An 18,265-nucleotide genomic window follows, 5' to 3' on the forward strand; every position below is an offset into this window, starting at 1 on the left:
AAAAAAAAAAAAAAAAAAAGAATTAACTACAAAGGAGTATAAGAAAACTTTTTACGGTGATAGAAATATTCTATATCTTGATTTTACTTGTTATACAGCAATTTTTTTTTCAAAAAAGTGAACCATATACCTTAAAAGGATAAATTTTACTATATCTAAATTATACCGCCATAAACCTTATTTTTAGTAATAATAAAAAAAAAAGAAACCTGGGAAGAGATCTCTAACAATTGCTTACATGTGTATGTCCACACCCAGGGTCAGTCCAGCACCAGCACTTGTCCTAACCTCGTACTCTTAAAAGATGTATATATGGGAAGAGGGAGAGTGGAGTGGCAGTAGCTGTAATTATTCTGCTAAGCAAGCAGTCGTTCAGGGCCTTTCCCTGTTGGGAGAGGCTGAGGGAGTCTGTTCTCCCTTCCATAGTTTGTGTAACTCATCACAAACACTCTTCAGCATCCAAAGGGGAAAAACAATTCTTACTTGGGAATTAAATCAGTAGGGGAACTAATGATTGTCCATAAAAGAAGTTATAGTACACCAAATTGTCACTACACTGATCATTTAGGAGTAATTGGTGATTTTACATAAGAATTTTTAAACAATAAAATATGATGCCTGTCATTCTACTAGACTGCAAACAGGTAGGTGTCAGAGTGCAGCTCACAGGATCCAGTCAGAGAGCTCAATCAGTGATCCAGTAAATCCATGTTTGTATGAAAAGAAAAAAATACTAACAGCTAAGGTTTATTTTAAGACGAAAGACAATGGCACCCTTTTTGTGGGACTCTTCACTCATATCTTGACAATGTACCTGACACCAAAGCCCTGAATCTTAGGAGATGGAATGAACTTTGGACAGTTGCAGTTGCAACTACTTGGAAGGATCTGAGACACAGAGAGGCAAAGTCATTATGCCAAGGTCATAGAACTAGGGAGTTCGAAAGCATGAAGGTAATATGTACTGAATTGGGATCCAAGAACACCAAATATATTTTAAGGTTCCCAAATTTATTATAATACACTAAAGCTGTTATAGAAATTACAACCTAACCAAATAATTCTATTTTAAAACAGTAAATCACAACTACATTTGGGCTTTTCTCTAATAATATTTATCTTTTATTTACATGGTGCTTTGTATGTTCATCAACAACAATTGAACTACAATTTCAGTCTTGTAATCAAAATAAGTCAAGAGTTAAATGGATCTTATTTGGCAAAGGGTGACAAATTATGGGTGAAAAAGACTATTTACCTTAAATGGTAAGTCATGTAATGAAATAGACCATAAACAAATGGATTATGTTAGCTCCCTTAATGCATTTGCCTCATCATTGTTGATGCCCTTGGTCAAAAGATAAGTTCATCTAATCAGACAAGAAACTCTTACCAGCTCTGCGCAGCGTATATACTCCCCAGTCATGGAAATTTATAATATTATAGTGTCTGCCCTCAAAGCTCTCAAAATACTGGTATTCTTTCTCTTCATAAAGAAGAAGCCAGGACACTGATATTTGGATTTGTAAAAATATCTTTGAGATTATGCAATGAAAGCCATCATTCCATAATTGGCCAACTCAGTACATTCAAAAAGAGCTCAAATTAAGATCAGATATTTGTAGTGTATAAAATAGAATTCTCTAACTTCAGGATTCCATAATAACCCACTTAAGCTATATTTCAAGTATCATCTACTTTCTTCGTATATTTTACTTGGCATATGAGGTAATATTTTCTTGCATTTCTCTGACCTACCTTGAGAAAAATTTGAAAAACAAGTTAAAACCAGAACAAAAGAGATGAGCTTGTTCCTTTTTTAATCGCAGAAAACAAAACAAAACTAGCTCCTTCTTAATAAGTTTCAGGTTGGCTTCTACTGCAATTAGTAAAGCGTTCACACAATTACCCACTGGGCAAACACTGGCTAGGATTTTACTCTTTAACTCTTTCTTTCCATGTCATACCAACTAAATGTCCAAATATATTTTTGCTTGAAAATCATAACTACTGAAATTTAAGAGTTAATTCTGCATAAAAGATAATGAAATAATCTATATTTTATTCTTGTTATGTTCTCAAACAATTATTTTATATGCTGTGTGTTAGTTACAAAGATGACTGTACATGCATTTTTATTATCCATACCTTTATATTTGGTTGGGAGTGGAGGGAGATACCAGTCATTTACTTCCTAAGTAGTCGTCAAAGAATGCGTAAGTAGTTCTTGAACTCACTGCATGCGCAGTCTTGTGGAAAGTAGTGGAATGGCAAAAGAAATGGGAAAGGGCAGAAAGAAAAAAAGAGAGAGATGACATTGGATAACTAAAGCTAGATTAAGAAGGTTTTAAAAGAGATGAAAGCAATTAGCCAAATTTTGAAAGAATCAAGGAATACAATTTGGTGAATTAGAATGCAGAGACAATCTCAGTGTCGCAGAAAAACATGCCAGCTGTTGTTTTCAGTCGTGGCTGAGCTGCCTGTGCAGCAGACACAGTCTCTCATCCCTCCTGGTTATGCCTCCCGAGCTCCCTGCAGAGCACCAGCGGATCTCCTCTGTTGGAAGTGAAGAGAAACATGCAGGGAAGAAAGCCAGGGGACACTGAGCTGCCTCCCATACTTAACCATTCTTTAGAGGGAAGGAGAAAAGGAAGAAGTGTAACATTTTTTGTGCTATTTGTCTAATCTGTGCCACAAATTTCTTATTCTCTTAAAGGCCTTTCTTAGATATGCATGCTTTGGGTGTCACATCTAAAAGGGGTCACTGTAAAAAGGGTTTCTTCATAAAGGAAGATAGAATTGTGTGTAATAACCAGGGCACTTGGTATTAAATGATCAGTAACTCTTGTTCCAATTCAAACATTTGGTTTCATTTTCTAAAGCACTGAAAGTCTTTACCATCAGCTCACTTCTAGATAAAATTGTCCTAAATTCACTGTCAAAACAGCCACATATGGCTCTTGAGGACTTGAAATGTGGCTAGTTCATATTAAGGTATACTGAAATCTAAAATACCAGATTTTGAAGCCTTGTACCAAGAAGAAAGTAATGTTAAAATATCATTAATAACTTTTAAATTATTAACTTTGAAATATTAATATTAAAATGATAATATTCTGACTCCACTAGGTAAATTAAAATATAAATAAAATTATCAATTTCTTGTACTTCAAAATGTGGCTACTAGAAAATTTAAATTATCTGTGTAGCTCATATTATGTTTCTGTTCAATAATGCTTCTCCAAAGTGTATGATCCTAAGCCTGGTTTTAAATGGGATTTTCTGTAAATGTGCAATATTAAGCAGTAATAAAAAAAAAAAACTGTCCAGCCTGACCAGTCTCTTCTAATGTCAGCAAAACTGGTAGTTTTCTCTTACAGTTATTGGAAGCTCTCATTTCTCATTCGTTCTTTTCTGTAGTAGTTATCTAACACCTACCACATGCCAGGTCCTGGGCTAGCCACTGAGGATACACTGAACCAAACCAGACAAGGTTCTCCAGTAGCTTTAAGTCAAGGATAGAAGGGTGACATCAATCACATAATCACACTAATGAACATTTAATGTCAAATGGCACTAAGGACGTTGACAAAGAGGAAGACGACAGACCCAGAAGTGGCAGTGAGATACGAAGGATGGGAGGAATTCACATAGAGAGGAAGGGAAAGGCAGCCTCAAAGACAAAGGGAACTGACACTGGAACCCACAAGGGCTGGAGAAGGACTAGGTCTGAGAATGAGGCGGAGAACAGGCCAAGAGGAGGCTGTGCCAGGAGGCACTCAGTGCCTGGTAGACAGCAGAATGGTCTGAATTCTAAGACCTATGCAAAGCCTTTCAAGGGCTTTAAGCAAAAATAACATGATCATTTGCATTTTGTAAAGATAACTTTCCACAGAAATACCATTTCTACAGAAAGACCAGAAATGTTTCTGAGTAAAAGTCAGTTGGTAAATTCATTAACAAGTGTAAGATGATTATCACTGATCCTTTGATTGGTTGTCATTAGCCTAAAAATTGAAGATTGTTTGTCATCTACGTCAATTTATGAGATATAAATCTAGTCCCTAAGAGAGTCAGAGCCATTTAAGGGGTTCTTCTGTGAAGTCATGTTACATAGAAAATTGCTTTCACAAATAGCCTATTTAGAACAAAACTTTTAAGGCTTGGCTTGCATAGTGCTTTCTCGGAACCATGTCAGTTATCAGTTTTACCCACATAAACTTAACACTTGCAATGTTAAAGGTCTGAAATGACTACCATGGGAAAGCATCTTCAATTTGAGTATGCACATTAAATCAGATTCTTTCCCTGTGCAATTTAATGGGAGCTGTAGAAAAGATTAGTGACCATCTCAACAAGCAGAGGAGCATGAAAATATTCTGCCACTGAGCTTTGTTTTCCCGGACTAGTGTTTTGTCAGATATCTTTCATTTCTTTTGAAGTCTGATGAATAGAATACCAAGCAGAAAAATAAATTCCTATTAAATAAAAAGTGCTTAGAAAAGTTCTGTTGTACTAGTCATTCAAACGTGTGGCCTCCAGAACAGAGAAGAGAAGGGGCACTGCTTTATCCCAACCATATTAATCAAACATATGTACACCCAACTCAAGTAAAAAAAAAATCCCAATTTAAAATAAGCATAAAGCTTTCTCAAATTATTCTCTTTCAGACACACAATATTAAAGATTACAAAGATGAATCATATAGTTTGATTATTACTAAAATAATAATTAGAAAAGCAGGGAAATGCCTAAGGAAACCCCAGTTATGGAACACATTCAAAGTGGAAACACTTCGACGATTCTATTTCAACCTTCTCTGCCCACGTGATAAATGAATATGTTAACTTGTTCAAGATCCTGCCGCACAGTGAAGGGGCAACTTGGACTAGAAAACCGTCTCATTGCGTCTCGACCATACCAGGATGTTTTAATATTAAATGTTAAGAAAAAGTTCTAAATATATTTAATTATTTTTTAAATAATACTAATAATAAAATCAATGATCACTGTTAACATTTTAAGGACATTTAGTGCTCAACCATTGCGCTAAATAAGCATTATTTACTCCTTTAGTTGTTGCAGTAATTCTACTTTAACAACCAAGTCTACTTATGCCAGAGAGGTCAAGTTACTTGTGCAAAGTCACTTCACTAGTGGTGGGGCCAAGGTACAAGCCCAGGCTCCGGAGCCTAACGCCAAACCACTCACTGTGTTTATTGAGCCTGACTATGAAGAGAGAAACATAATACATTCACTCCGGTAAGAAACCAGGAAGAAATTACTATAGAATCCAGCTGGCACAATAACTCACACCGGTAATCCCAACACTGGGAGTCTGAGATTGGAGGATTTCTCAAAGCCAGGAGTTCAAAATAAGCCTGGTCAACAAAGCAAGACCTTTATCTGTACTAAAAATTGAAGAAAAAAAAAATACGCAAGTGTGGTGGTGCATGCCTGTTATTCCAGCTACTCTGGATACTGAGGTGAAAGGATCACTTCAGCCCACGAGTTTGAGGCTACAGTGAGCTGTAGTGGTGCCACTGCACTCCAGCCTGGGCAACAGAGCAAGACTCTGCCAAAATTAAAAAAAAAAAAAAAAAAAAAAAAAAACTGCTATAGGAACCTAGGATTTTACAGACAGAAGAGTCATCAGAGTGGGGAATAATATTTAAGTTCACTGCATATTAAACCTTCAAATTTAGATCACAAAAATTTGAGAGTATAGTTTGCAAAAACATTTACACCACTACAAAAGATGACCCTACACTTGAAAATCCTAGCTGTGTAAAAATCCATCAGATTATTTGTGCCATATAAACCAAGGTTGAATGAGGATTTTACTTCTTAGCTGATGAGTTGTGGCAATTATTTGTCAAATTACAATACATTCAGCATTGGTTACTGCTTCCTTTCATGTACTCTATGATACACTGATATGAGTTTTATTAGTTGGTTTTATGCTATATTTTAATTTAAATCTTTAAAGATTTAATTTAATCCCAGTGTTGGGATTACTGGTGTGAGTTATTGTGCCTGCTGGATTCTATAGTTACTTATTCCTGGTTTCTTACCAGAGTGAATGTATTATGTTTCTCTCTTCACAGTCAGGCTCAGTAAACACAGTGAGTGGTTCGGTGTTGGACTCCAGAACCTGGGCTTGTACCCTGGCCCCACCACTAGCGAAGTGACTTTGCACAAGATTTAAAGATATTTTAATATCTGCTGATCACTTGCCCACAAAGTCAAAAACCACATACTTTTCAAAATTAATTATTCTACAACCTAAAAAAGTATTCAATATGGAAGACTCCCAATGAATGTTTGAAATGGCACAAATAATGTTTTAAAGGTTCTCATCTGATTCCTATCTTAAACATAAATTGTTTTAATAATGGTTAGCTGTTAATGTTAATTTTTTACACTAAGATACTCATTATTTTTCTTATAAGAAATAGTGGCTAAGGACACAAGTTTTGGAGCAAATCTATCTGGGTTCCAATCTCAGCTCTGTCATTTACTACCTCTATGACCTGGGTAGGTTACTTTAACCTTCTTTTCCTCAACATTCTCATGTAGAAACTGAGGATAATAATTACACCTCCTTCTTAAGGTTACTAAGTCATTACAGGTTTAATTTTTCATAGGATTAAACAAGTTCATTTATAACAAAAATATGACAGCCAATGCCTGGCTCACAACTCAATATCTTTTCCACCACCGCCATCATCATCATCAATAGCATCATCTTCATCACTAGGATTGTCATCACCACCATTATCATCATCATCATCATCATCATCATCATCATCATCATCATCATCATCTTACCAGTACCCAGCAGAATGCCTGGTATATCACAGGCTCTCAATACATGTCAAATTGATTTTGAGTTCCTAAAAAATATAATAATTGTTTAACCTAAAATATGTGCTGATATCTTATCATACATTTAAATACCTGTACAACTCTATAGACAGAAATTTCAGTGTCAGTGACTGATTTCTTTTTCATATAATCTATTTTATTTATTTAAAGGAAGTTAAAAATGGGCAAACGTCATGTTGACCATTTAGATTAGAAAGAAAGAAAGAGAGAGGCACCACTAGAGGGAGCTTTGGCCTCAAAGGTTGCTAACCACAAAGCTGCAATCTGTACAGAATTTTTTAGTTTGCTTGTTGAATCCTTAGCTTTTGGAAGTGTCATTTATAGGAAAGAGATGAGAGAGAGAAGGACTTTCTTAAAACAACTTAGAAAAAAATTAAATTAGTGAAAATATTTTCAGGGCTTTAAAGAGAAGCTAGCTCTTCCCACTCTCCTAGAATGGGAGTAAAGGCCTAGCAGAACTTTGTCCCTGCGGAACAATTCAGTTACCTGTGTCTTTGCTCCTGTGCTGTACAGGCCAGCAGTCCTTCCCATGGCAGCAGCACTTGGTATGCAGAAGAAAAATGAAGAAACTATATTGCTGAGGCCATGGGCCAAAAATTCCTGCAAGATTCATAATGAGAGAATATAAAATATCTTAATCATAATCAACTTTTAGAGACTGCAGGTACAATTTGTCACATAATGAGGCTTGTTTGTATTCAGATTTTGTTCTCCCCACCAGTTGGGATTCAACAATTACAATACAAATAGCTAACATTTATTGGGTGCTTACAATGAGCAAGTAATTGTTCTCAAGCACTTTAGTCTTTTAATCCTCATAACAACCTTATAGGGAAATACTATGTTTTGTAATGCTCTCTGTCATCAATTTCTCCTCCATCTTTAAGTCACCTCAGTCAGGTTTTTCTTCTCATCACTTCACAAATGACCTTCACAATGCTAAACCAATTATTCATTCTTGGCTTCCCTTGCCTAAAAGAGGCATTTGGCTGAGCACGGCAGCTCATGCCTACGATCCCAGCACTTTGGGAGGCTGAGGCAGGATGATCTCTTGAGATTGGAAGTTTGAGACCAGCCTGAGCAACATAGCAAGGCCCCATGTTTTAAAAATGAAAAAAAAAAGTTGCCAGGCATGGTGGTGCATGCCTGAAGTCTCAACTACTGGGGAGGCTAAGGTGGGAGAATGACTTGAGCCCAGGAGGTTGAGGTCGCAGTGAGCCACGATCATGCCACTCACTCCAGCCTGGTCAACAGAGTGAGCCTTATCTCTAGAAAAGAAAAATTTAAAATAAATAAATAAATGGAGGAGCTAAGCAGGTATTGGAGAGAACAGAATACCCAGAAAAGGGAAGAGCAAGTGTAAATATCCGTAGCCAGAAGCATGACTAGTGGGTTCAAGGAGAAACAAGGTGGTGTTGCTAGCACAGAGTATAAAAGGGTATGAGACCAAAGAGGAAAAGAGTATTCACAGGTTATGTAGAGCCTTGTAAACCATGAGAGAGGCTCTTACTCTGAATGTGACCAGAAGCCACTGGAAGGTTTCGAGTAAAAGAAAGACATGGTCTGCGTTGCTCACCATTGTATCCTTTGTACCTAGACCAGTGCCTGCTATATATTAGGTTCAACATATATCTGTGGAATGAATAAATCTACTTTTGTAAAGATGAGAAAATTGGCGCACAGAGAAGATTAAGGTCACATAGTGTGAAAATGAGATTTACACACAGGTAGTTCGATATTCATAAACTACCACACTGCAACTTCTCTGTAGACCAGCACAGCTCTGTAGAACCACCATGACAGGACTTGAAACAGGACATGGGCAAATGTATTTTCAGAAATATGATCAGTGTAATCTACATCCCTTGGTATTCTAAGAATAGACCCTCACATTCTTTAGGTTTTTTTACTAAAAGTAATACTAGTGTTATTTGTACTTAGAAATCCATAATTATTAAACATTAGCATGCAATAATAAATCTGTTTGGATTCTCTCCTAAAACAAATCAAAAGAACATCATGATGCCTTTTATTTTAACAAAATGAAAGGTATTACGAACCATCAATGCCAGGTTTTAGCTTCCTATGATTTTGATATTTTCTTTTGTTTTGTTCAACCCACTCTTGCTATACAGTTAGGAAAGTTTTATTTTTCATAAGTTCAACATTTTTGGATCTGGGACTGCACAGTGCAGTGATACAACTGGAGTGGAGAGGGGCTGGGGACACACTCCACCTGGTTGTCATCAATTGAATATTTGAATTTTTTGGCAGATCCTTGAGCAAGAGCCAGTGAGGCCACATAGCCTACAAGTGCCACTCCAAAAGCTTCAGTGATTACAGCAGAGAGGATGTTCATCGGGGGAGCTCTAGGTGAAGGAATTCTGTGGAAAGAAGGACCATATTGAAGTCATCAAACTTCATGTAATTTCTGTAACAACTTGCAATGAATTTAACTGTGGTAATGACTCTGAAGTTTACATAGACTAAGTGAAATACCCATGAGAAAACCAAACAGCCTTGCCCTTAGAAGCCCTTTGTTTTCAACATTATTTAGCAGAAAAGCAAAATTACAAGGAACACCACAGGGACAGCTCCATGCATTTAACTGGCATTTACGCCCAGGGAATTCAGATTACACCACAGAAATTCTGACTCTACAGAAATTTCCTGTATCAGAACAAAAGCAAATCTGGAGCATTCTTTCATTCGAACCTTTCCAAAATTTATTTGGCTGGTGTTGAAGACTGTATTTCCTCCCTTGAATACTACAGTGCTGTATGCAAACACTGGTTTACTGTGAGCTACAATTCTTGAGTTAATCCCTAAATTTGCCATTGAGTTCATTATCTTAACTATGTTTTTAACTCAATCCTTTCACAGTACACTTAACTATGCCTTACATCCATTAAGAAAAATATGTATAAAGGCTCCATCTAACTAACCCTCTGTTTCAAAATATAGGAGCATAGTTGTTTTTCCATTTCAAAGAACTGTTTAAAATATTTTTCTCAAATAATACCCAGCCCTTGTCTAATTGTCTTTTGAAAACCGCTTGAGCCAAATTATCATTATTTATTTATCCCTGATGATTCCTTGGGAGACTTACCAAATAAATAAATAAATAAATAAATAAATAAATAAATAAATCCCTTAGGCAATAGTGGAAGAAAACTGGAAGAGAATTCATGTTGATTTTTAATACCCGGTATGTAAGTAGAATGCTTGGCCCTTTCATAATACCTATTTTACTTAATTCTCCCAACAACCTCCAAACCAAGCATTATTATACCCACTGTATGGAGGAGAAAACATTTTGAGAAAGGTTAGGTAATAGTTATCTAATATCACTATTAGAGGTGAACGGCAGAGCTGGAATGCAATCTCAGCTCGACTTCTGTTCAAAGCCATGTTCTTGTTATAATTCCTTTAGCAGAAGGGTCTGGAAAGGTCACTCAAAATAAAGGAGAATTAGAGGTGATGGAGGAGAGGCACGACTTTTTTTATTTTAACCCACCGACTTAAGTTTACCATTAAGACAAATTGATTTATATCATTACAGGTTATTATGCTATACAAAATCATTTCAAAGTAAAATAACTTAGTTTCATGAAGATTGAGTGAGCCTAATTATTAATAACAACAAAATGGCATAAAAGGAATAACAAATTGGCTTTCAAAGGTAGAAAAGCAGGAATCTTCGAGAAAATTCAATTTGATTCATATAATCAACATTAGCCTATGTCTATATGTGCTAGAGACAGGATTTTAACATTCCCTTTTAATTCCTGAGAATTTTTCTACTGTTTCTCCATTTTCATGTAATTAGAAACCAAAATTTGGAATTGGAAGATAAAAATTTATAGGATTCAACAATTGTAACTTTGCCCCAAATTCATAATTATCAGTGTACATGTAATGCAGTCCATTCAAATGGAATAACCCATAAGATACTGTCCTCCTTCCCTCATATATTTTCATTTTCTTTCAGCCCATATGTGGTACAACCTTTTGCTCATTTAGGGTGAACATCTATTTTGTTAAACTCCTTCTTAGTGGTGAGAGGAAGGCTAAAGCCAGCTAGGGAACTACTCCTTCTTCTCCACTTCCACTATTTCATGATTATATACTACCCAAGCCTAGGGTTTGCTATTTCAGATGATGATTGTCTACTTTTACTATGATTTAACTGAAATGAAAATAGTCATAGAATATGTGTGGTGGGGAAGAGATAGGGCTGACTAAATCCCAGATCATAACTAATTTGCAAAGTCAATGCCCTCTATTTTGTTAATAATATATTTGCAAATATTTCCCACACCTTTTAACTGAAGTAATGCTGAAGTAACATCCTTAGTAATAGGTGAAGTCTAGGAAGTTACTCTTTCTCAACACATGAAGTGTGTGTTTCTATCATTTTGTAATAGAAATTAATTAGAATTAAGAAATGAAATATTCATACCCACCCACTCCCTGTCCCTTTCTCCATCAAAAATAAACAAACAAACAAATAATATTTTTTTAAAAAAAGACTACATTACCCTTGTGGAATACGACCAACTACTTCTAATCCATAGGTGTTTTCCATATTGGTGCAATAACAAGCAAATGATGCAGCAATAATCTGTGTGGTTCCATTTGCAAAAAGAAAAAATATACATTAATGACCTCTCAAACACCTTCAAACAATTTTTAAAAGTAAATATTGTTATCATGTCACATAAACATCAAGAATAATCTAGCAGTTGCACAGACTTTTAAAAATAAACAAAATATTAAAAGTCAAGAAGTCACTCAGTTTTGAGAGCACTGACAGTCTCCAAATTAGATGACATCCCAATCATATGGCTTTTCTAATATCTTACCCTTGTCAACCTAATTATGTCCAATTTTGAAGGGGAAAAACTACAGGATACAGGAGTGTGTGTGTGTGCATGAAGACAGCACAATCCAACCTAAATACTTGCCTCCCATGATATGAAGGGATGCTTCGTAAGACAGCACGTTTTCTCTCCATGACAGCAGCCTTTCAAGAGTTTGAGATATTGTATTAACATTCCTAATCCATGTTAGTAATCAATGATGATTTGCAGTCTCCTTGAATATTTTTAAATTTTTAGCTTTTATGATTTCTTATAGTGAAACATGCTGCTTCACAGCCTGCTGGGCTCAATGCTTTTAAAATGACCCCTATGGAGTTTCAGATATCCTATCCTTCTGTTACTGACATATGCTAAGAAAGGTTACATGTTCCCTGCCTATACCCATAATCATCTTTAATATGCATATCAAAGCCCAGTTCACCAGCCACTGCATTCTACTGTTTTCCATCGATTTTCATTTTTCTGATAATTTTAATAGATATTAAAAATTTCACATGATTATGGTATCAGTTTGGAGTAATTCGTCTTGTAAAAGAGACATATTAATAATTCACTTAAAGTACAAATTTACAATATACATGGCCAGAAAAAAAGTATAACAAATTCACACTAGCAAAATAAGGAATATCTAATAATCAATGCCCAATAATATAATTTTGTAGGTTTTTTCCCTATTCCTGTTGTTCTGTTCTCTATGATGATATTTAGCTGAATTTGCAGAGGTTTTTAAAACATAAAATAGGCTTAAAAAGCAAAACACCCTGAAGACTTAAAGAAAAGATAAAAGCAACAAAACCATAAAGGTGATATTGTTAAACTTTATAAATATTGTGATACAATAGTAGCATTTTCTAAAGAAGCTAGTAATAGCTAAAGATTCAGGCTATTAGTTTAGAATCAGACATATTAACATACTTAAAAATTCCTATGCCAATTAATAAATTATAATTGCTCATAATCATCATGAAACATCTATTCTAGGTCAGAAAATAATGAGAGTTGTAAAGAAAATATGCCATAGCTACCAGATACTGGATTCCTATTGAAAATGGAGGTATACAGGGTGTTTGATACACAGTTAATATTAAAATTAAGTGCTCTATCTACTGAATTAGCCTTTCAGACAGTGTTTTATTCCTCGCTGTATTTCTTTACCAAAATTAAACTTTCCTTATCAGTTGAGTAATTGGTCCGTCTTCAATATTAATTCAATATGCGTGTATAAGGCCAGTACTGCCCTTAGACCTGGGCAAGAGGGGATTGCACCCCAGGTGTGACTAGTGCTTTAGAGCAGCAGTCCCCATCCTTTTTGTGCAAGACAATTTCTTCATGAACAAGGTTGGGAGAGGAGGTGGGAGATGGTTTGGGGATGATGAAGCTGTTCCCACCTCAGATTATCAGGCACTAGGTTCTCATAAGGAGCATGCAGCCTAGATCTCTCACATGCACAGTTCACAACAGGGTTTGTGTTCCTCTGAGAATCTAATGCTGCCACTGATCTGACAGGAGGCGGAGCTCAGGCAGTCATGTTCTTCTGCTGTGTGGCCAGGTTCCTAACAGTCCATGAACTGGTACCAGTCCATGGCCCAGAAGCTGGGAACCCCTGCTTCCAAGGGTTCTAATCTGACTTCTTCCAACTGTAGACTTTCCCACAAGAAGGGAGCTCTGTGGGAGTAGGGAGTTTGTGCCCAACTCAAACCTGTACCCTTCTTTCTGAAACACAATCTGGATACTCAAGAATCTATCATTCCCTGCCCAAATGGCCTTCTGCCTGCTTGCAGGGCACCTTCTGGAAGTCCATCCTCCCAGGGTGGCTCAAGAAAGTTGGCAAAGAGACAGTCGTAGTGGTGATGGAGTGGTGATGTGTTTGGAGCCTGGATGTGAGGACAGAGGTGTCCACACATATACATATGAATCCCCTGGCAGGTGGGATAGAGCTGGAAAGTGAAGAGAGGGAGCAGAGCAAGAGGCTGGGTCTCCCCACTCTGCCCCATACTGGCAGAATATAAATGACTAGGAAAATTCTCTGTTCTAACCTGGCTTTCAAAGTCACCACTAAGGGAGAAAACAGAATCTGTTATATTTAACATTTTGATCTATAACTTACAAGTATTGGGGCTTGCATTGGTACTTTTGCCTTGGGTCTTAGAAATGTTAGGGATAACACGTATATAAGGAATACCTTTAATCTTATTGTAAGAATAATTGTAACTGGTTTTGCAGAGAATAAGCAACTGTTTTACTACCAGCTTAACAGCCTTCCTCCCTAAGGTTATTTTCAATTTTTGGTTTTATGAAACTTATGCAATATAGCTTCCCAAGATATAATGAGCATTTATTAATATCTACAGGACTTTGAGATAAGATGGTATGTTTCACAGTTGTTGCTGTGAAAACTAATAATCATAGTACTCTGTATTTTTATGACTTATTTGAAACACACGCACATACATATTATATAAATCACATATGTCATATAGATCTCAACAAATTATCAAGAGTATAGGATAATACATGGCCTAGTAATGGAGAGAAGCATTTTGTATTAGTTGTATAGAAATGAGTCATAGCCTTCAGAGTCTATTTCCAATGTGCTAGCCTTATAATTGTACATAAACCTACACAATTTCAACAATTAGAAGGAATATTTTAATAGATGAAGTTATTCAGACAACATTTATCATATACATGTATAACTCAAAGATCATTAAAATACTAAAGCCAACTGATAGTAAATTAGTAGACTGTGGTTATATGCTAAGATTTTATTTTCAACTTAATGCTTTGTATAATTAAGAGTTCCCATTAGAGGTTCTTGAAATTTCAAAATATATTTTCTAATGCCACAAGCCTTAGGAGCAAAACGTAATGTATTGCTTTTCCAGGTACAACAAAAAAATATTTTAGAGAACTAGCTTTGGCCAATGAAAATCATGAGCATCCTTTCAATGACGCAAAATTAGGTAAGTAACAAAAACCTTTCAATCATGAATGAACATTTATCAATTGATAATATTTCTATACATATTTCATAGGTGCCATATAATTAGGAAATGATATCATATTTTATTAATTTACAGAAGAACATGCCAGAGACATTTTGAGTCTCACCCTTATAAGTACCTCCTTATTTAAGATTTTAAGCTATATGTTCTCTTATTTATATAAAAAATTATAAGCATACGAGAAATGTTGTATAAATTAAAAACATGTGTGCCTTCTTTTTTAAATTATTGACTCAAAATGTTTCCTGTTCTTACATTACTGTATAGCCACGCAAATTAGCCCTGCTTTAATGAGAGACAGGAGTAGCTGAGGGTTACTGTAGACAATATAGTAAGCATCTGCAGATCTCCCCAAGAACTGGCAAGCTTTGTGTGGCAAAAAGCTAAATGTTCATTATATACTTACCAAAACTAAATCAACAGGAAGAACAACTTTAATTTTCTTTTTAAACTGTTCATTCAGCTCTTTAACAAGAACAAGGACCACGATGCTCAGCAAGGATAAAAGCAATGCTTCCAGTCGCACAGATTTGATGTTTTCAAAAACATATGCATAAATCTACAGTAATGAGAAAAAAATTAACAAAATTCAGGGTCACCTATAATATACTAACATGAAAATATGACCCCCAATATACTCAATGATGTTTTATAAAACTATCTTAATGGCTAGGGAGAGGAAAGGTATAGGTAGGAGGGTAGTCAGTGCTAATGCTATAGATTTATTTGCATCTACAAAATTTCTGTACCCTTGATTCTTTCATCAAACTCAGGGTTTGCACCTTCCTACATAAGAACACTGCTAAAGAAAATGACTCTTCTGGCTTCATCCCTGACACTTCGAGGGGCAGAGATGTTTAACTCATTATTTATATGCAGATTCATCATTAACAGCAGTCAGGGAACCATGGGTTCCCCAACTTTGGGGCCCTCCTCAAACCCCAGAAGCAAATAAGCACACATATAGATCACACACAAAAGAGTTAAGAGCTGGCATTCAACTGACATCAGATATTTGGCTTCATGTAAAATATTAACATGTTCTCAGTCATTCAGCATTAACTTACTTGTTTATTGTCACTTACTTTATACCAAGCACCATGCCCACTGCGAGGTCTACATAGTAAAATATTTAGACATTGCTTCAGTATTCACAGAGCTCATGGTCTAGTGTAGGAATTGCTAAGTAAAACAACAAATTAATGCATACAGTGCTATGGACATGGAAAGAGCACCTGAAATATATGACTTAGGGTTTTGAGTGGTGGTGGGGGGGGGGGCCTTCTCAAAGAAGATAAATGGGAATTGGCCAGGTTATAGATGATAGAGGGAGTAAGAGGAAGAAACCTGATGGAAAATATTCTGCCTAAAGGGCATATTTGTAAAACTTAGAGCGTAGAATGTGAGGGGAGGGGTGCATGACTTCCCGAAAAGTATGGTCAAGAAATCAATACAACTATTTGTCTTTAAAAGTGTGTAGCCCTGCTTGAAGTTATACCTACATCAAAGAATTTGCCTGAAACTAGGAAGAAAGTATAATACATTAACATCAAACACACAATCTTGGTAATCTGGGATGATCTGATGTGGCAGAAAAGGTAGGATCAATGTAAGAGTAAAATCAACCAAAAGAACAATATTAAAGCCCTTTTTAAAATCAAAGGCTATGTTTCCATTAAGTGCCAATAACTCTTTGTTCAACAACTTAGAATGTTATTGATAGTTATGTAAGTATCTAATCTACTAGCACGAAAAAGATAGGGTGAGATTTTAAGGAACCCTAAATTAGGTGCTGAATAATAATAACCAGCCAAATACAATCTATCCTCTACATGAATGTTTGATATAAGGAAACACAACTGGAATTTTGTTGTCTGGAAATGTAACATAGTGCTTCTTAAATTCATACAGAATATTAAATGCACAGAATATATTAGAAAATGTTGCAAGAAAATATTTATGGGTTTATACTAACAAACATAAAAGTATATTTATAATAAGTCAAAACATGATACTAATAAAAAATATATAAGAAAAAGCTGGGTGCAGTGGCTCACCACCCAGCACTGTGGGAAGCTGAGACAGGAGGATTGCTTGAGGCCAGGAGTTTGAAACCAGCCTGGGCAATATAGCAAGACTCTTTCCCTACGAAAAATTTAAAAAATTAGCTGGGTGTGGTGGCATGCCCCTGTAGTCCTAGCTACCCAAGAGCCTGCTGCGGGGGGCGGGGGGATCCCTTGAGCCCAGGAGTTCTAGGTTACAGTGAGCTATGATTGCACCACTACATTCCAGCCTGGGAAACCGAAGGAGGTCCCATCTCTAGCTTAAATATGTGTGTGTGTGTGTGTGTGTGTGTGTATTTAATATATATAAATACATATTAATTTAATATATATTAAATACATATTAATTAAATATATATATATTAAAGAAATATAGAGAGAGAGATAGGGTCTCTAACTTAAAACATATAACATACATATGTGTGTATATATATATGAAAAAATTTAAAACAATAAAAACCCAGAAACACATAATAGTTGCATTATCCAACATTAAAGATTATCCAATATATCATGTTTGAACAAAAACTAAGCAGAATAAAATAAATTCTAGATTAAAAGAGGTTAAATGTAAAACCTGATGTCATAGAAAATAAAGATTTTAAAATTAGCAGAGGACATAAACAGATAACAAAAGAAATACAAATGGTCAATAAACATGAACAAAGAGCTCAATCACACTAGTAATCAAAGAACTGTAAATTCAAACAATAAGAAAGCATTTTTTCTTTTATCAAATTATTAATGATGCTTAAATAATAATAAATTAAATGTGTAATCTGGGAGAAGAAATGGGAACTCTTTTACATGCCCTTGTGAGTATAAATTGTTGCAATCCTTTGGTGATCTGATAACATGTATAGAAAGCCTTTGAAGGCAATACACATGTTAATTACCTTGAGTGTGGAAATCATTTCACAATGTATACATATATCAAAACATCATTGTACATTTTGAACATATACAATTTTTATCTGTCAATTATATCTTAATAAAGCTGAAAAAATAAACACTTTTGAACTGCTCTATTGTTTGCCTTAGCAATTCTACTTCAAAACATTAAGCTATGAACATAATTAAGCTCATGTGAAAAGACCTTGTTACAAAGATATTCACTGAAACATTGTTTAAAACAGCATTGAAAATGGAAACCATTTAAAGAGTAAAACAAAAGAGAACTGGTTGAATTCTCTAGGTTACATGTATACATATAATAGTCTACATCCATTAAATTCATTATTTTAGACAAAGTGTATATTTATTGACATGGAAAGACCTTCCTGTTATAATGCTAAGTGGGAAAAGAAAAGTTTCAAATAAATGTGCACGGTTTGACATTGTTATGGGCTCAGTTGTGTGGCCCCCTCCGAGTTCATATGTTGAAGTCCCAACCCCCAGTGCCTCAGAATGTGACTATACTGCAAAT

At 35.5% G+C, this 18,265-nt stretch overlaps 1 protein-coding gene across 1 annotated transcript in view; it reads right to left on the bottom strand.

The window, feature by feature from the left end:
- The window catches only part of SLC26A7 (solute carrier family 26 member 7), a 143,105-nt gene that overhangs the window by 49,068 nt on the left and 75,772 nt on the right, over positions 1 to 18,265 (bottom strand). Inside the window, exons 6-9 of the mRNA XM_017871205.1 lie at positions 15,183 to 15,335; positions 11,430 to 11,512; positions 9,125 to 9,272; positions 7,375 to 7,488 (exon numbers count right to left, since the gene is read on the bottom strand). Coding sequence (XP_017726694.1) covers positions 7,375 to 7,488; positions 9,125 to 9,272; positions 11,430 to 11,512; positions 15,183 to 15,335 — 498 coding nt within the window. The remainder of the gene's footprint in view (positions 1 to 7,374; positions 7,489 to 9,124; positions 9,273 to 11,429; positions 11,513 to 15,182; positions 15,336 to 18,265) is intronic.

The sequence above is a fragment of the Rhinopithecus bieti genome, unplaced genomic scaffold (genome assembly GCF_001698545.2).
Source record: "Rhinopithecus bieti isolate Rb0 unplaced genomic scaffold, ASM169854v2 scaffold_6371, whole genome shotgun sequence".
NCBI classification, from domain to species: Eukaryota; Metazoa; Chordata; class Mammalia; order Primates; family Cercopithecidae; genus Rhinopithecus; species Rhinopithecus bieti.